At 37.8% G+C, this 16,329-nt stretch overlaps 1 protein-coding gene across 6 annotated transcripts in view; it reads right to left on the reverse strand.

Moving 5' to 3' along the window:
• Positions 1-16,329, reverse strand: part of zgc:66433 (uncharacterized protein LOC321250 homolog) — a 50,083-nt gene that overhangs the window by 21,913 nt on the left and 11,841 nt on the right. For 4 of the 6 annotated variants that reach the window (XM_040119684.1, XM_040119690.1, XM_040119689.1 and 1 more), the window contains one exon: positions 2,115-2,197. In XM_040119684.1, the coding sequence (XP_039975618.1) occupies positions 2,115-2,197 (83 nt within the window). Of the gene's footprint in view, positions 1-2,114; positions 2,198-6,674; positions 6,740-14,810; positions 14,948-16,329 lie in introns of those variants that run through there. The other 2 variants (XM_040119686.1, XM_040119687.1) reach the window with 2 other exon arrangements.

Consider the following 16,329-nt stretch of genomic DNA (forward strand, 5'->3'; position numbering starts at 1 on the left):
AAAAAAGTGTTAGCTATCTGCCATTGGTGATTTGGTGTCTCTCTCAGTCTGAGAGTGTCTGGTTTAGTGTCTGACTTCAGCACTCCCTACGGTCAACTGCCTGTCAAGCAGTGGACGTAGCAAAATACAACAAACAACTTTTAGGACCTGCCCGCATGAATTTGCACCAATCAGACTACAGTACCTACAAAGTCATTCGCTACCAAAAAAATTCACACCCCACTAAATAAATGCAGTTTTAATTTCGTTCTCCGGGTAATGACAATTTTAACCAAATAAGTACCCAACTAGAAAAAGCACCAAAGATTTACAGTATGTACAGCATTTTTTTTCTTTTTGAATAAATACTGCCCACAGATGCATTTTTCTAAACTTTAACCTTGAGTTTTGCTTATTTATCATTTCATAAATACTTAATACTTCAGATTTGAAACTAAGATTTGGGGTAATTTAAAATGACAATAAAATGAAAGAAAGGGAGAGGGAAGAAGGCCCAAACTTGCGTCTTTTCTGACGCCTCTCAAACTGCTGATCCAATTAAAACACATCACATTCTACAAGGCGCCAATCAGAGATAAAGTGTCTGTGTGGCACCATCACAGATGGAGATGGACATGATTGGCAGACCCCATGATCTGTGGAGTCACATCTGACGCTCAACTCTACCATAGAAGTCAAATAGAAGTGACTCACCAAACCTAACAAACTACATTTAAATGTCAGAATGAGAGGAGGACCTAGTTTATGACTAAAGCTCAGGCATGAAAGACTGTTTCCACTTTGTTGTCTGTAGACACCTGCTCATATTGTGTTTGCAATAATCCCAACAGCACTCCAGCTAAAATTCCCACTGTGGCTTCACCCACAGACATCTCGCTGACCCCCAGTTGCACTTCTTCCTCGTCACCATCATATCATCGGCATATGTGCTGCTGTCTATGTATATAGACAGTGTGTGTGTGTTTTTCTGTGTGTTTGTGTGTGTGTGTGCGTGCGCGTATATATTAGTTGGGGATGATAATAGCTTTCTCTGTTCCTTTATTTTCTGTCAGCAGCAGTAAGGAGATCTAGACTGATAAACCTGAACTGATCTTCCCTGCTTTGTCTGTGTGTGTGTGTGTGTGTGTGTGTGTGTGTATGAAATCTTAATTCTGATATATTGTAGACTTGCATGTACTGGCATCCACCCTATTCTGACATTAAATAGTTTGTTTTCTTTATCCTTGGCAGAAACTACAACTCCTGACAAGTCATTTTGAGTTTATAGCAATTGCAGAGTTGAAGATTTTAATATCAAAATGTTTCATTTTTGTGGCTGGTCCTACTAAGTGAGAATCCAGGGATTTGAAAAATATACACCAAATAGGTCCTGGTATATGGGGACCCAAAAGTGACTTGAGAAACAAATAAATAAATAAAACATTTGTAAATTAAAAAAAGACTAATTAAATAAGTGTGCATAATCAAATTAATAATATATTGTTTTGTATGTATGTATGTATTTATTATATTTATTTATTTATTGCGACTTTATAAATTTCATTTATTTATAGATTTTTTAAACCACATTTTTAAATTTATTTTTTATTAACATTCTTTATTTATTTTTAATCACAGCCATTAATTCATTTATTCATGTTTTTATTTTTTCCCTAATCACTTTTGGGTCCCCATACCACATACATCAAAACCTGAGAACAAATATAAATTCGATAAACTTCTGTGTCCTTTGGTATAAGGCATCACAAACTAGCTGGGAGGATGAAGTACTCTCCATCTTCTCAACCTAAAACATTATCTGGATATTGAAGTTTAAATTTTCCAGTTTGCTTGCTGCTGGTTGGAGCTGGTAAAATAATAACAAATAGGGAGCAAATACTACTACTAGTTTGTAATGGGATCTATATCGTAATGATGTAATTCATTAATAATGCAAATTAAAATTAGTAGTCAATTATATAAACATTCAAGCAAAAAGGAAAAAGGGTAAAACCATGTAATTTGGAGACAAAAAGTTTTCATGTGATTTCAGTGAAAAAGGGTCTGAATACATAATAATGCATGAAATTAGCCATTCGATGAAACATTAACCGAACATTCAATCAAATTATTACCTGAGCACTCTTCCTGGACCTCAGCAGGCTCCTGATTGGCCATCCCATCTGGAGGTCCTGATGCCATGGCAGCACTGTCACTGCTGTGAGGGAGACAGATAGAGACCGATGATGAGCATGACTGTTTCTTAGAAAATTTTTGTATGATAATTTGAATGATAATAATAATATAATAATCCTCCTAATAAATGGAGAAATCACGGTTTTTCTACTGAACTGTACTGGTTTACACTGAGTGGCTTTTCTAATATTTTGTCCATTTATATGAATTAAGGTTGACAGAATGTTAGGAAAGCCACTCAGTATAACCCAGTAAACCCACAAATTACAGCCTCCAAAATCACCATTAAAATAAATCAACACCTCTTTCAAACAGAGTCAATAAAAACTGAACGTTATAATCCTCATGAAGGGTGGAAGTGAGTGCATGTGCCACAGCAGTCCTTTTGAATTTGTGGTCCAGTATTTTCTGATCAGGCATCTGACAAATAGGGTCTAATATTATTATTATTAATATCAAGCACAACAGTGACGTGGAAATTAGATGATGATGATGATTAGATGATTGAATAAAATACTTAGCCGTTAATGAGATAACAAGCATGTTTTGAACGGGCACTGCACAAGTACTGAATCACTGGCCAGCCCAATGGGCTGAGACTATTTTGTGTCTCCTGTGGCCGTATTTATCTTAATCCTCTCCTGTCTCCTTATATCGCTCATATGGCAGCCTGACCACTTGCAATGTGATCAGGCTCACCGGATTACAATGTGGTTAAAGTCACATTTGGGAGTGTCGTGACTGCTAGTAAAAGTGGCTTGGCATGAGTGGATGGCAAAATCGGAAATCACCAAGGACTGAACAGACCGACTGAGTTGATTTGAAGGATTACATAGTCACCTGTAACAAGCTACCACCTGACAGAATAATATCAAAACATAGTGGACAAACTCTTGAATGCAGCAACATCAATCTATTTCTTCATTCCTTAAAAGCTGAACATGTGTAGTGTATCTTAAATTGCTGAGATGAACTTCAATAAGTTATTTAAACTTCTGTTCCAATCCAAGCTGTTATGCTACACATCAGTACGATCCAAACCCAATCTCCAGTCCAATCCTTCACTACAATCCAAACAGTATCAACAGAGGCATTTCAGCTATGTTTCCAGTGTTATTCCCTGCTCTGCCATCCACTTCTCTCAGCTGAAACGTTCACGTCTTAGCAGATAAGTTTCAAAATCATCTGCAAACCCCCACTTTCTTTTTGAATTCTTAATCAGTAACTTCACTTTATTTGACAGGACTTTTATTGAGCCTTCTCCAGCAGACAGGAAGTTTGAGGTCATGTGGGAGTTCAGCCTTAGCATGCTGAACCAGTTAGCTACACTCTCATACAGAGGGAACATTAATTCACCAAGTTTTACATGACTCCCTATTCTAGTCTCAAATCTAATCAGCTATGCACTGTACGCACATGATTTCCTGTGCAGTTTGGCTGGGAGCTGAGTCATTACCGATATGGCTTTCGGTAAATTGATATCTCAGAATAATTGTTGCTGTGTCACTTTTAATTTGATCATTTTTTCACAGAATCTATGGAGGTTATGAGAACATGGGTTGGGGAGAGGAGAGAAAGGAATGTTTTCCTAGGCCAAAATTCTTAAGGAACTTTTCAACAGATAACTATGAGCTTCGAAACCAGTGAGCTTCCCAAACATGTGATGTGATGGGCTACTAGGCTACACAGATGTGCAATATTGTTGGAAACAGGTCAAAAGGACAATAAGATCAGCTAAACCAAAAGCTGCCTGTTTTAAGAATTAACATCACATCCCATTTTGTCCATTATGTATGTAATGCGACCAATCACCTTTTCCTCAATGTTTCTAAGGTAACAGTGACATTCAATTGGAAGATGTCTTGTTATATATTTAAGTTTAATATACTGTTTTGTGGTGTGATACACCAAAATCTTTTGCATGAAACCAAAATAAAAACTAATTAACTAATAAAAAAATAAACATAGCACATAGGAGAACAGCGTTATAGACATGTTAATTGGATGTGATTTAAAGGAATTAAAAGGGGTAAAACAATTACTTCAGAGTTGAAGTAAAAATGCCCCGAACCTGACCACAAGTAATGTGGCCTTAAAGGAATAGTTTGACATTTTGGAAAATACATATATTTGCTTCTTGGTGAGATTGAGATGCAAAGATTGATCCATTAATTATGAAGTTAGAGCCATAGGAAACAAATAGCTTAGACTAGCATGGAAGCAGGGGGAAACGGTTAGCCTGGCTCTGTCCAAAAAGACTGGTCAGTAATCTCAGTAATTAACACATTACATGTTGCTGTTTAATATGTACAAAAACCAAAAACCACAAGTTATGGTTTTACAGGGAGTTATATGCTATAGAAAAAGTTACAGCATGTAGACCAACTACTTCCAAACTTAGAACTTGTTATTTTTACAGTAGTGTTTGTTTACAGATTAAACAAAAAAGATGCAATGTATTTATAACCAAGCTTTAGATGTGTTTGGTTGGCAGATTTTTTAGCCAGACATGCTGTTTTCCCTGCTTTCAGTTTTTCTGCTACCTTAAACTGAGCTAGCCTCCTGCTGGCTCAAGCTTCACATATGCAGAATTATATGGGAAAGTAGTCTCAGACTTTTGGTCCCCACTGTAGGTATGTGAGTGGAATCAATTTTCTCATCTAACTCTCTGCAAAGATTATTTTTTTCTATCTGTAATCCAGAGGAAAGACTCTTTCACAGAGCAGAAAATCTAATAATAAAACCCACCATATAAAATGAGTAAGATCTAGTAATAATATTGAAATTAATGTAATTTTTACATCACTGGTGACCGTGGGATCAAGTCAAACCCCAAACACAGTTTGCTTAACTGTAAGCCAACACAAGTGAGAAGTCCTTCAAGTATTGTGACTAAAATCATTAACAGTCATTGAGCTTGTTTATCAACAGAACTGTCTCCATGACAACTGAGCAACTCCACCCGCTTCTGAAGACCATGTGATGCGGTTGATAGGTCCAGGAAAAGCTAGTAAATGGACCTTGTTTGGGCAAAACACTACAATACAATATATGTTTTAAAATGGTGGAGAAATTGTTGTTTCTGCAGTTCCTTTTTAGAGTAGAAGGGACAGACATGTTTTTCTTACATGCTGTTAGTGTGAACAGGCTCTTTCTCTCTATTAAGGAAGTGGCTGGAGAGCTTCTTGTCAACTGTGTTTACAGTGAGTTTGTATTATAGAAACAGATGGAACATTCCAGAGGTTGTTGACGTGCTGAGGGGCTTACGTCAGTATTACCATTACATAATCATTAGATATTACCATCATTGTAAGCCTTGTTTAAGCCATGACAATCATTATCGCTGCCACTTTTTCCTCTACCATCATCTACCAAAGAGACAGAAACAACCAAAACAAAGTGATTTGTAACAGTCTATCTACATTATTTCACTATTCGTGAAATTACATTATGTGGCCATAAACAGACATGCGCTGATGTTGTTTTTATGAGCTGATAGCGCTGGACTGATCCATTTCCTGTCTGACGCCACAGGAAGACACTACAGCCAAGAGTTCACCAAATACACACTGGTTCCAGAGCCTTAATAAAATCTCTAGGAAACAGATACAGACACACAGACAGAAACAAACACAGATAAACAGACATATTACATGTTGCCTATGATATATAACCTGGAAAACAACGACGTGAAGGGAGAGGTGGGGAAAACAGCCTGAACACCCAATAACACCACCACCGGACTATTGTGTTGGGTGGGAAGACTGAACATACTACAATAACTAGGTGAAAAAATAATGTCTGAGCATTATAAAGTGCACGTTTTTTTTTTGTTTGTTGAGATGTTTTAGGGTGAAGTGCTGCAATTAGACAGGCAATAAATGCTAAATCTCAAAGCATTTTATTCATAAGAGCAAACATTACAACTGATACATATACTCATGTCTGTGAGTTAGAGCCAAAGTAGCTTAGGTTAGCATGAAGACAGCAGGCAGGGGAAACAGCTAGCCTTGCTCTCTCCAAAATTAAAAAAAAAACCTAACACACAGTTCTAAAGCTCACTAATTAACGCATGGTATCCTATTTGTTTATTCCATACATTTAGAGGAATGTGAAAACGACATGTTGTTTCTCAAGCTGTTACTGTATATACTATAACTATTTAACATTAGCTAAGCTAGGCTACAATAAGCTAATTGACTCCCAGCTCTAGCTCCATATTTAATGCACAGATATGAATGTGGTATCAATCTTCTAGAAAGTTCTCGAATCTTGAAGTGAGTGTATTTCCAAAAATGTCAAACTATTACTTTAAGTTAATCCAGTGGTCAGTTTCAACTTTCATTTGATGGACAGTGCAACTGGGCTTAATGGCTACGTACAAATTAGCTGCTACAACAAATGGAAAACGTCAAAGATTTGTGTGTTTTTTTAGTATACTGGGCAAGTGTCAGGTTCAAGGTCAGAGGGTCAGAGGGTCATTGGTCAACATGACTGACCTGGGCCCACTTCCAAAGCCGGCTCCCCATGGTGACATCCTCCGCTTCATCTATTAGCAGGATGGAGGGATGACGGGGAAAGGAGAGGAATGGAGAATGAGGCGGTAAAACAGAAAGACAGGCAGAAAGATGGATTTGTAAAGGGAGCAAGAGTGAAGAAAAGAATGATAGTTGAGAAGATGAGTAAGGGACACATCAATAAAGTACAAGGGGGAGTGAGAGAAAAGATAGTGAGAAAACAGAGGATGGATAAATACAAGACGAGGAATGGAAGGGGTCACAGAGAGGGGTTGTGGGAAAGAGCAGCATGAAAGGAAAGAAGACTCAGTTAGATAAACAGAGGAATATTAGCAAGAGCAAAGACACAAAAGGGGAAACAGACTTAGAGTAAACACAGAGGCCTTCCAGTGTAGAGCAGTGGTGAGGTTTTCAACCAAAGATAGTAACAAGACCTGGCCAAAACCTGGTACATGGCTGGACCGTGTATGGTCAATGTGCAAAATTGAGGATGTAGTTTGAAACTGTTGTGGAACTGCTGTAAACAACGCCTTTCGATGGAAAGTAGCTAAGGCCCGCTGGAAAAGTCGCTAAATGTCGCCGGATGACGTAATTCGCTAATTAGCATATTCATGAAATCATCGCGTCATATTTGCATTCTGCCTAGTGTCAGCTGGTTTGCCCCTCTCTTACTCTCTTTTTCAAACATATACTGTAATTTAATACAGCCGAATTCCCGATATAGCTGTTTTCCATTTACATGTTTCTCTGTTTCTGTTGTCAGACACCGGAACAAGTATGAAATAGAGACTGAAATACGGCCCATTAAGACTACATGTTAACTAGCAGACACTTCCAAGCCATTTCCTAGTGTAGCTTACATGCTATGAAGTCAAACCACTATAACTGGACACTGAAACAAAATGCCTGCTGCAAACTAACTTATCGATTTTTTATTTGGGATCTCACTTTGAGATGTGTTACAAAAAAGTGGTTAATAGCAAATTTTCAAGATAAAGGAAAGAAATGCAATGAGATACCAGTTTATGGGGTACACTTGTACAATATAAAAATACAACATCCCTGCATGAAATCCAGTCTTTGTGTAGGTAATTGGTTTCTGTTTAAGCTTTGTGTGAGGCATGTGTTGATTTGCTGTTATGCTATCTTCTCTGACTGCATTAAAAAGTTGTGTACTAGACTGCATTATATTGGGAGTAGCACAACCTGGTAGTGAAAACTAAAAATTGTACAAAGACTCCAGTTTTATATTTCAGTGCCATCGTACATTCAGATCCAGTTTGTCTCAACAGAGTGGTCACTGGATCATTGATGGTAGATCCAAGGTCAGTTTTCTATCATACATTATTGATTAAGTTGGTTCCAAATCAGCTCTATCAGAGAGAATATTAGAAGCCCTCATATAGACATCATTAAATATTTTTTAGCTGTGTTAACCAAGTATATTGCATAAACTGAATCAGGAACTTTAACAGTGAAGAACCTTATATAAAGAGCCTCTGAAGAGCCATTTTTCCTAACACTGAAACTAAATTTCACAGGCACAGCATAACATTTAAAAAGCTGCAGCTCCTACTTTACTTTATATTTTCATATACAAGAGCAGGGTACATCATTCTATAGTTTTGAACTTCTTATTCTATGAAACGCAAAACAACTACAGTCATCTTGGAGCTGTAATTACCTCTTTTTACATGGCTATTGTAAACATCGTTTTCTTTCAGACCACTTCTACATTATTTACATTTTCCATCTTGCATTGTACCAAGATAGTTTTCTTGCAGCTGTTTATTAAAATTTATTTTATTTCAGCCACTAATCCTTCTGCAGCATTGCACTCCATGCAGTGTAAACACTCTCAGGCACATAATTAGCATTAGTTGGAAGCCAAGGAGTTTGTGTGTGTGCATGACAGACAATGTGTCACTATGTGTTTGCGTGTTTGTGTGTATCAGCCTGATTACGTAACAGTGGATTAACAAGTAGAGGTATTCAGACCAGTAGGGGGTCTGCCTTTATTAGACAGATGAAATAACCTCATTAACACCTACATACAGTAAGCACGCACACTGACACGCACACAGAGTGAAGTTAACATGTCCACATTTGTCCATGACCTTGGATCTGTGCTAAAATGAGGCTTGCATTCACACAAACAAGTGAACACACACACACACACACACAAACACACGGACACACACACGGACAAACACCTCATTGCCACGCCATCTGCTGTAAGTTAAGTCTTGTCCAGCTGATGTAGACACAACAGAGTCCAAATACAGACAACGCAGACCCATCATGACTGGACTGAACAGAGTCCAAGTATAAAGAGTGAAAACAACCGGTGTCTAGGAACAGTACTGATTAGCAGGGGAGAAAACAGTATAAATGCAAATCTAAGTATAAATGGAGGAATCTCCGTCTGTCTTTCGATTTTCTTGACAATCGCTCATCTGATCAACTTCAAAATGAGATAAAAAGCATTTTTTGAACGGGCACTGCACTAGTTAAAGAACAATTCAGAAAAACATAGGAGTGAATGATAGGTAGAAATGAACACAACTTTGTCCACGTGGTTCCTGTCCTGACGTAGAGCAAGTCCAATCTAGTCCAGCCTTAATCTCTCAATGGAAGCAGTGTTACCAGACTCGTTGCACCACCGGCTTATGGTGCTGACTAACTGGCTCTTATCAACACTGACATGTAGATGTCTGACATGATGTCTGACTGCGAAAATTCTAAATATATCCCAAAAACTAAGCTTTTAATACAGGTAATATATACAGTCATGATTCTAAAATGATTTCTCTGTATACAGAATATATCTCCCTGCCTATCTAAAAAGTAAGATCCAATTAGGAACAGCATTCAATACTAGGTCCCATATTGGACTTTTACAACACAAATCCACTCCACTTCAGTCCTAATCCAAATGTACTACTAGCACTAAACTGGGCCAATATGGACCTGATTACATTACTACAAAAATTAGGGACCAGAGAGTAAGAGAATTACAATGAATTAGCAGCAAAGACAGAAGGCTATGAGCTTAGCAAAGGATGAATTAACTATGTATGGCAGCCTTCAAGAGAGATATTTTGACACTGTTGAGTAAAACATCTATGAAACCTGACGTCCATGGCTGCAGATTTTTGAGGGCCACAACTGCGACAAGTTCTAGAAATCTTGTAATGCCTTCTCCCCTAGTTAACGGGATTAAATTACAGTAACGATTTTCCATTAGGTTCAAACAGAAGCTGTTTGGTTATACACAGAGAAAGCGAAGCTAAACCTCAATCATGTGAAAGCTGTTAAGAGCAGAATGAGCTACCACTGTTTATGAATGAAATTCTGTTTTCTGTCATACATTCCATCCCCTGGAGTACAGCTGCTCATTCACAGACTATCAGAGTGGGTTTTAGATGGTTCGCAGTAGTTTTCATTTGAACCATTATGCCTCGAAATACACCACACAAAAACATATAAAAAGACTGGGATGTTTGTGGTGATGATCACTGTGAGGGTTCAGTGTTTTGGTGTATGGGATAGACTAATCTGGACACTTATAACTTTATTAGTCACCATCAACATATCACAATGTGGGAGCCAATTGGGAAACCGAGAATGACCAGTTAAAGACCCATTTTTAGGTGCTTGGCCGGAAAACCCGGGAATCTATTCACCATACTGTATTTGAGACACAAAAACCTCGTCCTGAACTTGATTCCCTGCAGCGCAGGACGAGATGAGAGACTGAAAAGACAAAATGCAGATGAATTGACCTCTGGGGTGTTAGTGGGTTTATGACAAGCCACAAGCCTTCAATTTCCACAGAAAGACAGAGAGAGATGCAGAAAAATGAATCAAGAAAGAATAGGGAGGGAGGAGAAGCATTTTTCCAGGCAGCTGAAATGATAAACTTGGCTGACGGGGATGAGCTACTCTATAGAGATACAGCTGTCAACACGTATGTTCTATATACAGACATGAGCAGCATGCATGTCAACTTCTAAGTGTGCACACAACATGTAGTATTTACCATACACAATTTGAGGAGGTGTACATTTACCCTTTTTTGGCATGCTATTATCATATGTTTAGAACAGTCTAATATTCAGTCGACATCCTGGAATATTCCAGACATGTTATAGAGAATTATGATATTTTACGTTCAAGCTACGGCTAATGACCTTGGCTGAATCTCATGTCCAATCTGTGGATGTCTCTCCCTTCTAAAACTTTCATTCTTCTGCACTGTACACATGCTATGACTCCTACTAAGATTATCATATTGATGGCATTGACATTGACAAAGTTCAACACTTAAGGTCTAATCGGAACTACTTCATTAGCCCGCCCCTGTGCTTTAAACGTAGTACAATTATCTGGTTGAATCAGATGGACCAAAGCTTTCCTGCGAACAACCGGGTGCAAATTTCAGCAAAAAAAGTGAATACTGACCAGTGACAGAAGACAGCAAATTCAACTAGCAGAGGGAAATTAATAAGACTTAAAGGGGAAACCGTGGATATTTACTATTAGGGCTGTCACTTTGTCAAAAAACTCAAGCTTGAATGAATTTGAACTATCACATAATTTATTTGAATAGAGTATCTTACCCTTCAGAATAGTCTATATATTTTCCTGTGTGCTGTCTGTAGGTGTCTTGCGATTGTGTTGTGTTATATTATGGCTCCACTTCTGTCATTAGATCCTAAAAACCTTCTCTTGAAATAGTGCCAATGGGCTGTATATCCTTGCATAAAAATCTCGCAACCTTATCACTGATAAGCGAGGATCCTCAGGATCAGTCTGGCAAAAAGTGGGCAGTCAGGCGCCGTTGTACAGCTGATGAGTAAGGCAGTTGCTTTTTTCATAGTCAGCCAACAGCTTTGAAGGTAATTTTGCCATTTATGGTGTAGAACCTCAAATATTCCCTCACACACTGCTTCTCATACACTTTGGTGTAGTTCCCTCCTCCATCTTTATTTAATAGCTTTGTTTACTGATAATTCAATCGAGCGTGCAATAAGTCAAGCTGATCGTGAATTCATGAGTTCCTGCTGCTGGACCGCAAAGGGAACCCATCTGAAACAGTCTGTTGCACTTACACTGTAAATTAAAATTCAGACAGGTCATCACAGTTTGAAGATGTATCCTTTTTCCACATTCAAACAAAAATTCAAATTTTGAGTAAAAAGCAAACAGCAAAAGGGAAACAGCTAACCGGCGTCTGTCCAAAGTATAAAAGAAACCTACCCACAAAACACCTATAAAGCTCACTCAATAATATCTTGTTTGTTTATTTCATACAAACAACGAAATGTAAAAATGACAAGTTGAAGATTTACAGAAAGTTATGTATTGCAGCAAGATTAATTAATCTAAATCGCAATCGCAACTGCGATGTCAGCCTGTGCAATTTTACAATCACAAAAGGCCGTGATTTAATTAAATAAAAAATGGGAATGTGTGAACGTGACAACCTATTCTCTGTTTGTGTGCAGTCAGCTCAATATTTATGCCCATAATAAAGAGATGCTCTCTGTCTGGGCAGTGAAGCTTGTGCAGTGTATGGTCACATGATTATCCACACCCTGGACAGGAGGTACCAGCTACCCTATATTTAGCCTTTATTTTGAAAAAGATATTTTCTTTTTTTTTGTTATATATTTAGTTTTGATTTTTTATGAGAGTTTGAGTTTTTACATTTGAGTTGAGAAAACACACATTGCAAAATTATCAGTAATCTGTGAATTTTCCTTGATAACCAAGCACGTTAATCATGATACCCATTTGTAAATTTTATTGAAATTGCAATTTTGCCCACAATAATCCCAAAATAACTTTTTAATCAAATTGTGCAGCCCTAGAGTTATGTGCTGAAACAATTTCTTGGATAGACCAGGCCAGTGATTTCCCTAACTGTTTTCATCAGTTCAATCTTAATGCCAGCCTAAGCAAACTGCCTACTGGATCTAGTTATAATAGCGACATGAAAGTGCCATTGATCTTCTCATCTAACTCTCGGCGAGAAAGTGAATAAGTGTATTTTCTAAAATGTCCAATTCCTTTAATTGACCAGACCTACCTTCAGACTTTGCTAGTAATTTTCCATGTAAAATACTGTAGCACTTCCTGGATCTGGCTCATTCTGTGATGCACTATTGAACACTGTACAAGGTCCATTCTGGCTGTTTCCTTCTGCCATTTTGTCACATGTCTCTTTACACATTATCTAATAAAATATTAATGGGCAACAGCATGTAAAAAAGGCATTGTCTTCACAGGATAAACATTTTTCATTCTATCACTACTCTCCCCAGATGTTAAAAAGCTTTTACACAAGTTTTTGTTATTGTCTAACCCATCTCCATTACTTAAAGGAGCTCAATTTGAGCCAAAGGGCCATAAAAGGATATGAAAAATATATAAAGAATGTGGCCAGATAACACAGCTACACACCAACATTTCTTTATTTCCTCCACCCCTGCTGTTTCTTCATTCTTTTTACCTTCTGTTTCATTATCATAAGACACACATACCTAACTGGGAACACAGCCTTTAGAACTGCGGTATTTCCTCTTGACCCATTCAACCATTCAGTGCTTGCTTGGTCAGTGACTAAGAAGGAAATTATTCATTAAATTTCAGTCCTGAACTCTAGTAAACTTTGCTGTTAATCTAAGTTTCCCATGCCTTAAAATGCGAAAAGGATTTGAGAGATTTACAGTACTAGTATTCGTTTTTTATAGAATTTATTTAAGGGTCCAGTAGTGAAGGATATGCAAATGATAATCTATGCTTTTAAGTTGTGAAGCAGGCAATCAGCAGGAATTTTATACTAATGTTACTTTTTAGAAATAAAAATTCTCAATGTAATTCCATGTGTCACGCTATTTTGCTGGCCAGAGCTTCAGGCTAAGACAGTTATGTGGCAAAAAGTTTTGAAAATGCAAGTCCTGCATAAAAATTTACCTTCAAACTGTAATGTGACTGGTTTTCCAGCAAGTTGCTTCATTTGAATACTGAATTCTGAATACTGAAAATGGCTATAATTAAGCTTTTGTGACATTGCAGTAACGTGGTTTCGACCTCACTGTTATGAGCGAATCCTGGATTGCTTGTAAATGGGAAACATCCAATATCCAATGTAAAACATCCAACTTAGTTTGCTGTGATGCATGAACCTTGAAATTCCAAGCATTGTATTTAGCATTCAAGCAGTCAGAATTTAATCCCATCAAGAATCATAAGGTGCCAGTGAACTACAACGACCTTTAACATACAGTATGAAGCAGCACATCCATGCTTGCTTGAATCCCAGTGCATTTGTGCCAATAGTTGCCTTGGTAATCACATGTAGGAATAGCCAGTTAATATTGCAATGACCTTAGTTTATATTTGAGTGAGAGACTTTGTTGCTTGAAAAATATGACTTACTAGGATTTAGAAACAAAATGTGAACAATATCACTTTGTCACATCTTCTCCTGGTTTAGTAGGATGAAAATCAGGTAGTAGGATGACTTCACAGACTTATAAAATATGGTTTGATCTGAGTTCAATGTATGCCAAGTCTAAGTGGATCATCTAAATCTGCAATTAAAAGAAGTTAAATGGGAAACAAAACAGACACCACACTATTACAGAGTCGAGTGTTTGCATGTAACAGTGATATAGTGCCTGAAATAAAACCAGAGAACGCCTGTTGTAAAGAAATTCAGAGTTCCCAGATAAGTAAGAAAAGAAAGCTTAGCTTCTTAGTCCAGCATGTCTGACTGTAATAATCTGGATTTGTAGTGTAGAAAATCCAGCTGGAACAACGTAAAACAACAGTGAGTAATTGGCCACAACCAAGGTCTTAATACTACAAGTGTTGTGACACAATGAGGGTAAAGTAGTCAGAGCGTGAGTAGTTCTAGGGAAAAATCACTCAAGCTTAAGAAAAGATTGTCGTAAACAAACGTATATCTTGTCATCCCTCAAATTCCATTGATCTTGCCAAAATCCACCATAAAATCCCAACCCTGATCCTCAGCCCCTTTTTTCTTTATTCCTAAATGAACAGGACAGGACAGGACTTAAATGAACTCTGGAACATAGTTACACCAACCTGAAGTTATCAGTCAGCTTCAAATTTATAATTACTGTTAAAAATAGCATTATTGTCCAAATAGCTCCAAAAAGCCTTTTATCCCTGAGGTTTGATTACAATTTAGAAACCATTCTTTTGAGTTTGGGGTTTCTCTCATCTTCCAGCTCTCTTTCCTCCGCCGCATTCTCTCCTCCATCTCCAGTCCCTTCCTGTCTTGTCTGAAATGGGGCTGTGCACTTAGCAACAAGCCTTACATGGACTCAAGACAGAAACTGACCAAACACTCTCATCAGTCACTCTGCACAGTCTACATTCATTCACAGCTGCATCACCATTCCTGCTGAAAAACCTCAACCTACTGTGGTTACACAATGGCTGTTGGACCAAGGAAACAGTGGGAAAGATGGGGCCTGTGAGAAAGTGAGAACACACACTTGTCCTCAACTTTATGACTCCCATCTACTTACACCAGTTCTTTGCCTGAATCTAAACCTGCCTGACTTCTGCATAAACTAAATCAACTCTAGTACTGAGGTTAAAAACTCCTTCTGCTCTGCTCTTTACTGCGCTCTCGGTGAGCAATTAAGCCATCACTAAACCCTGCACCTTTAGTCACTGTTGTTATACTAGTCAAGCTTTCCATTTTCATGCAGGACATTTTTTAACGTTTTACCACTAAAAATTATTAAATTCCTCAACGGTGGGTTCCTGATTAAAGCTAGAGGGACACAAAAGCAGGCTTCACATTTTTAGCCAGCAACTGACAGTTTTGCTGGCTCGTTTTATGAGCCGGAGCTAGCCGGTAAGCTAACAGTGACTGCAAGTTGGCTGAAAACTCTCTCCAGTTTACTGTTTTTAAAAAAAGTCTGGATTAGAATTATTTTTATTGTTAATATACCTTGAAGAATAGTTTGTTTAACCTGTAACAACAAAAGGCTCTGAGAGTGACACCGCTATTGTTACCTATATATTGTTACATACACACATTTGATATAATAACACTGACCCAGTAGGAAAATACTACCTAACCTACAGCTGGGGAAGGTAATTTGGTTAGCTAATGATATACACCTGGGTCTTTGAAGTAACACTACTTTAGCATTGCTACTGTAACTACGTAATAAGCTAGCTAGCCAGGTTTGCTAACATTTGCAGCCTATATTAGAAACACACAGTTAAAATCCATTCCTTATGCTTTTACTTGTGTTTTTGGCTTTGTAAAAGCTAAATAAAAGACACTGTCCAAACTCTATGTAAGATGTGTATTGCTCTTACTAGCCACTACTGATGCCATGCACACCAATTATGTAAAGAGTGTAATCCTAACTTTGACAGGCCTGCTGTACCCTGCTTTAGCAGTTACGGTCTCAAAGCAGAGGTAAAACAGTTTAGTGTTTACCATGGTCAAGCTAAGAGTCCATTTGAATGATCTGTTGTGGTATTCATGACTTTGTAAGTAGACTTTTTCTGATAGCTGTGATCAGAGCCCATTAAAGTTAGATTTGTTGTTGGCTGCTTTTTTGTCAATTTTTAACAT

The sequence above is a fragment of the Xiphias gladius genome, chromosome 23 (genome assembly GCF_016859285.1).
Source record: "Xiphias gladius isolate SHS-SW01 ecotype Sanya breed wild chromosome 23, ASM1685928v1, whole genome shotgun sequence".
Classification (NCBI taxonomy): Eukaryota; Metazoa; Chordata; class Actinopteri; order Istiophoriformes; family Xiphiidae; genus Xiphias; species Xiphias gladius.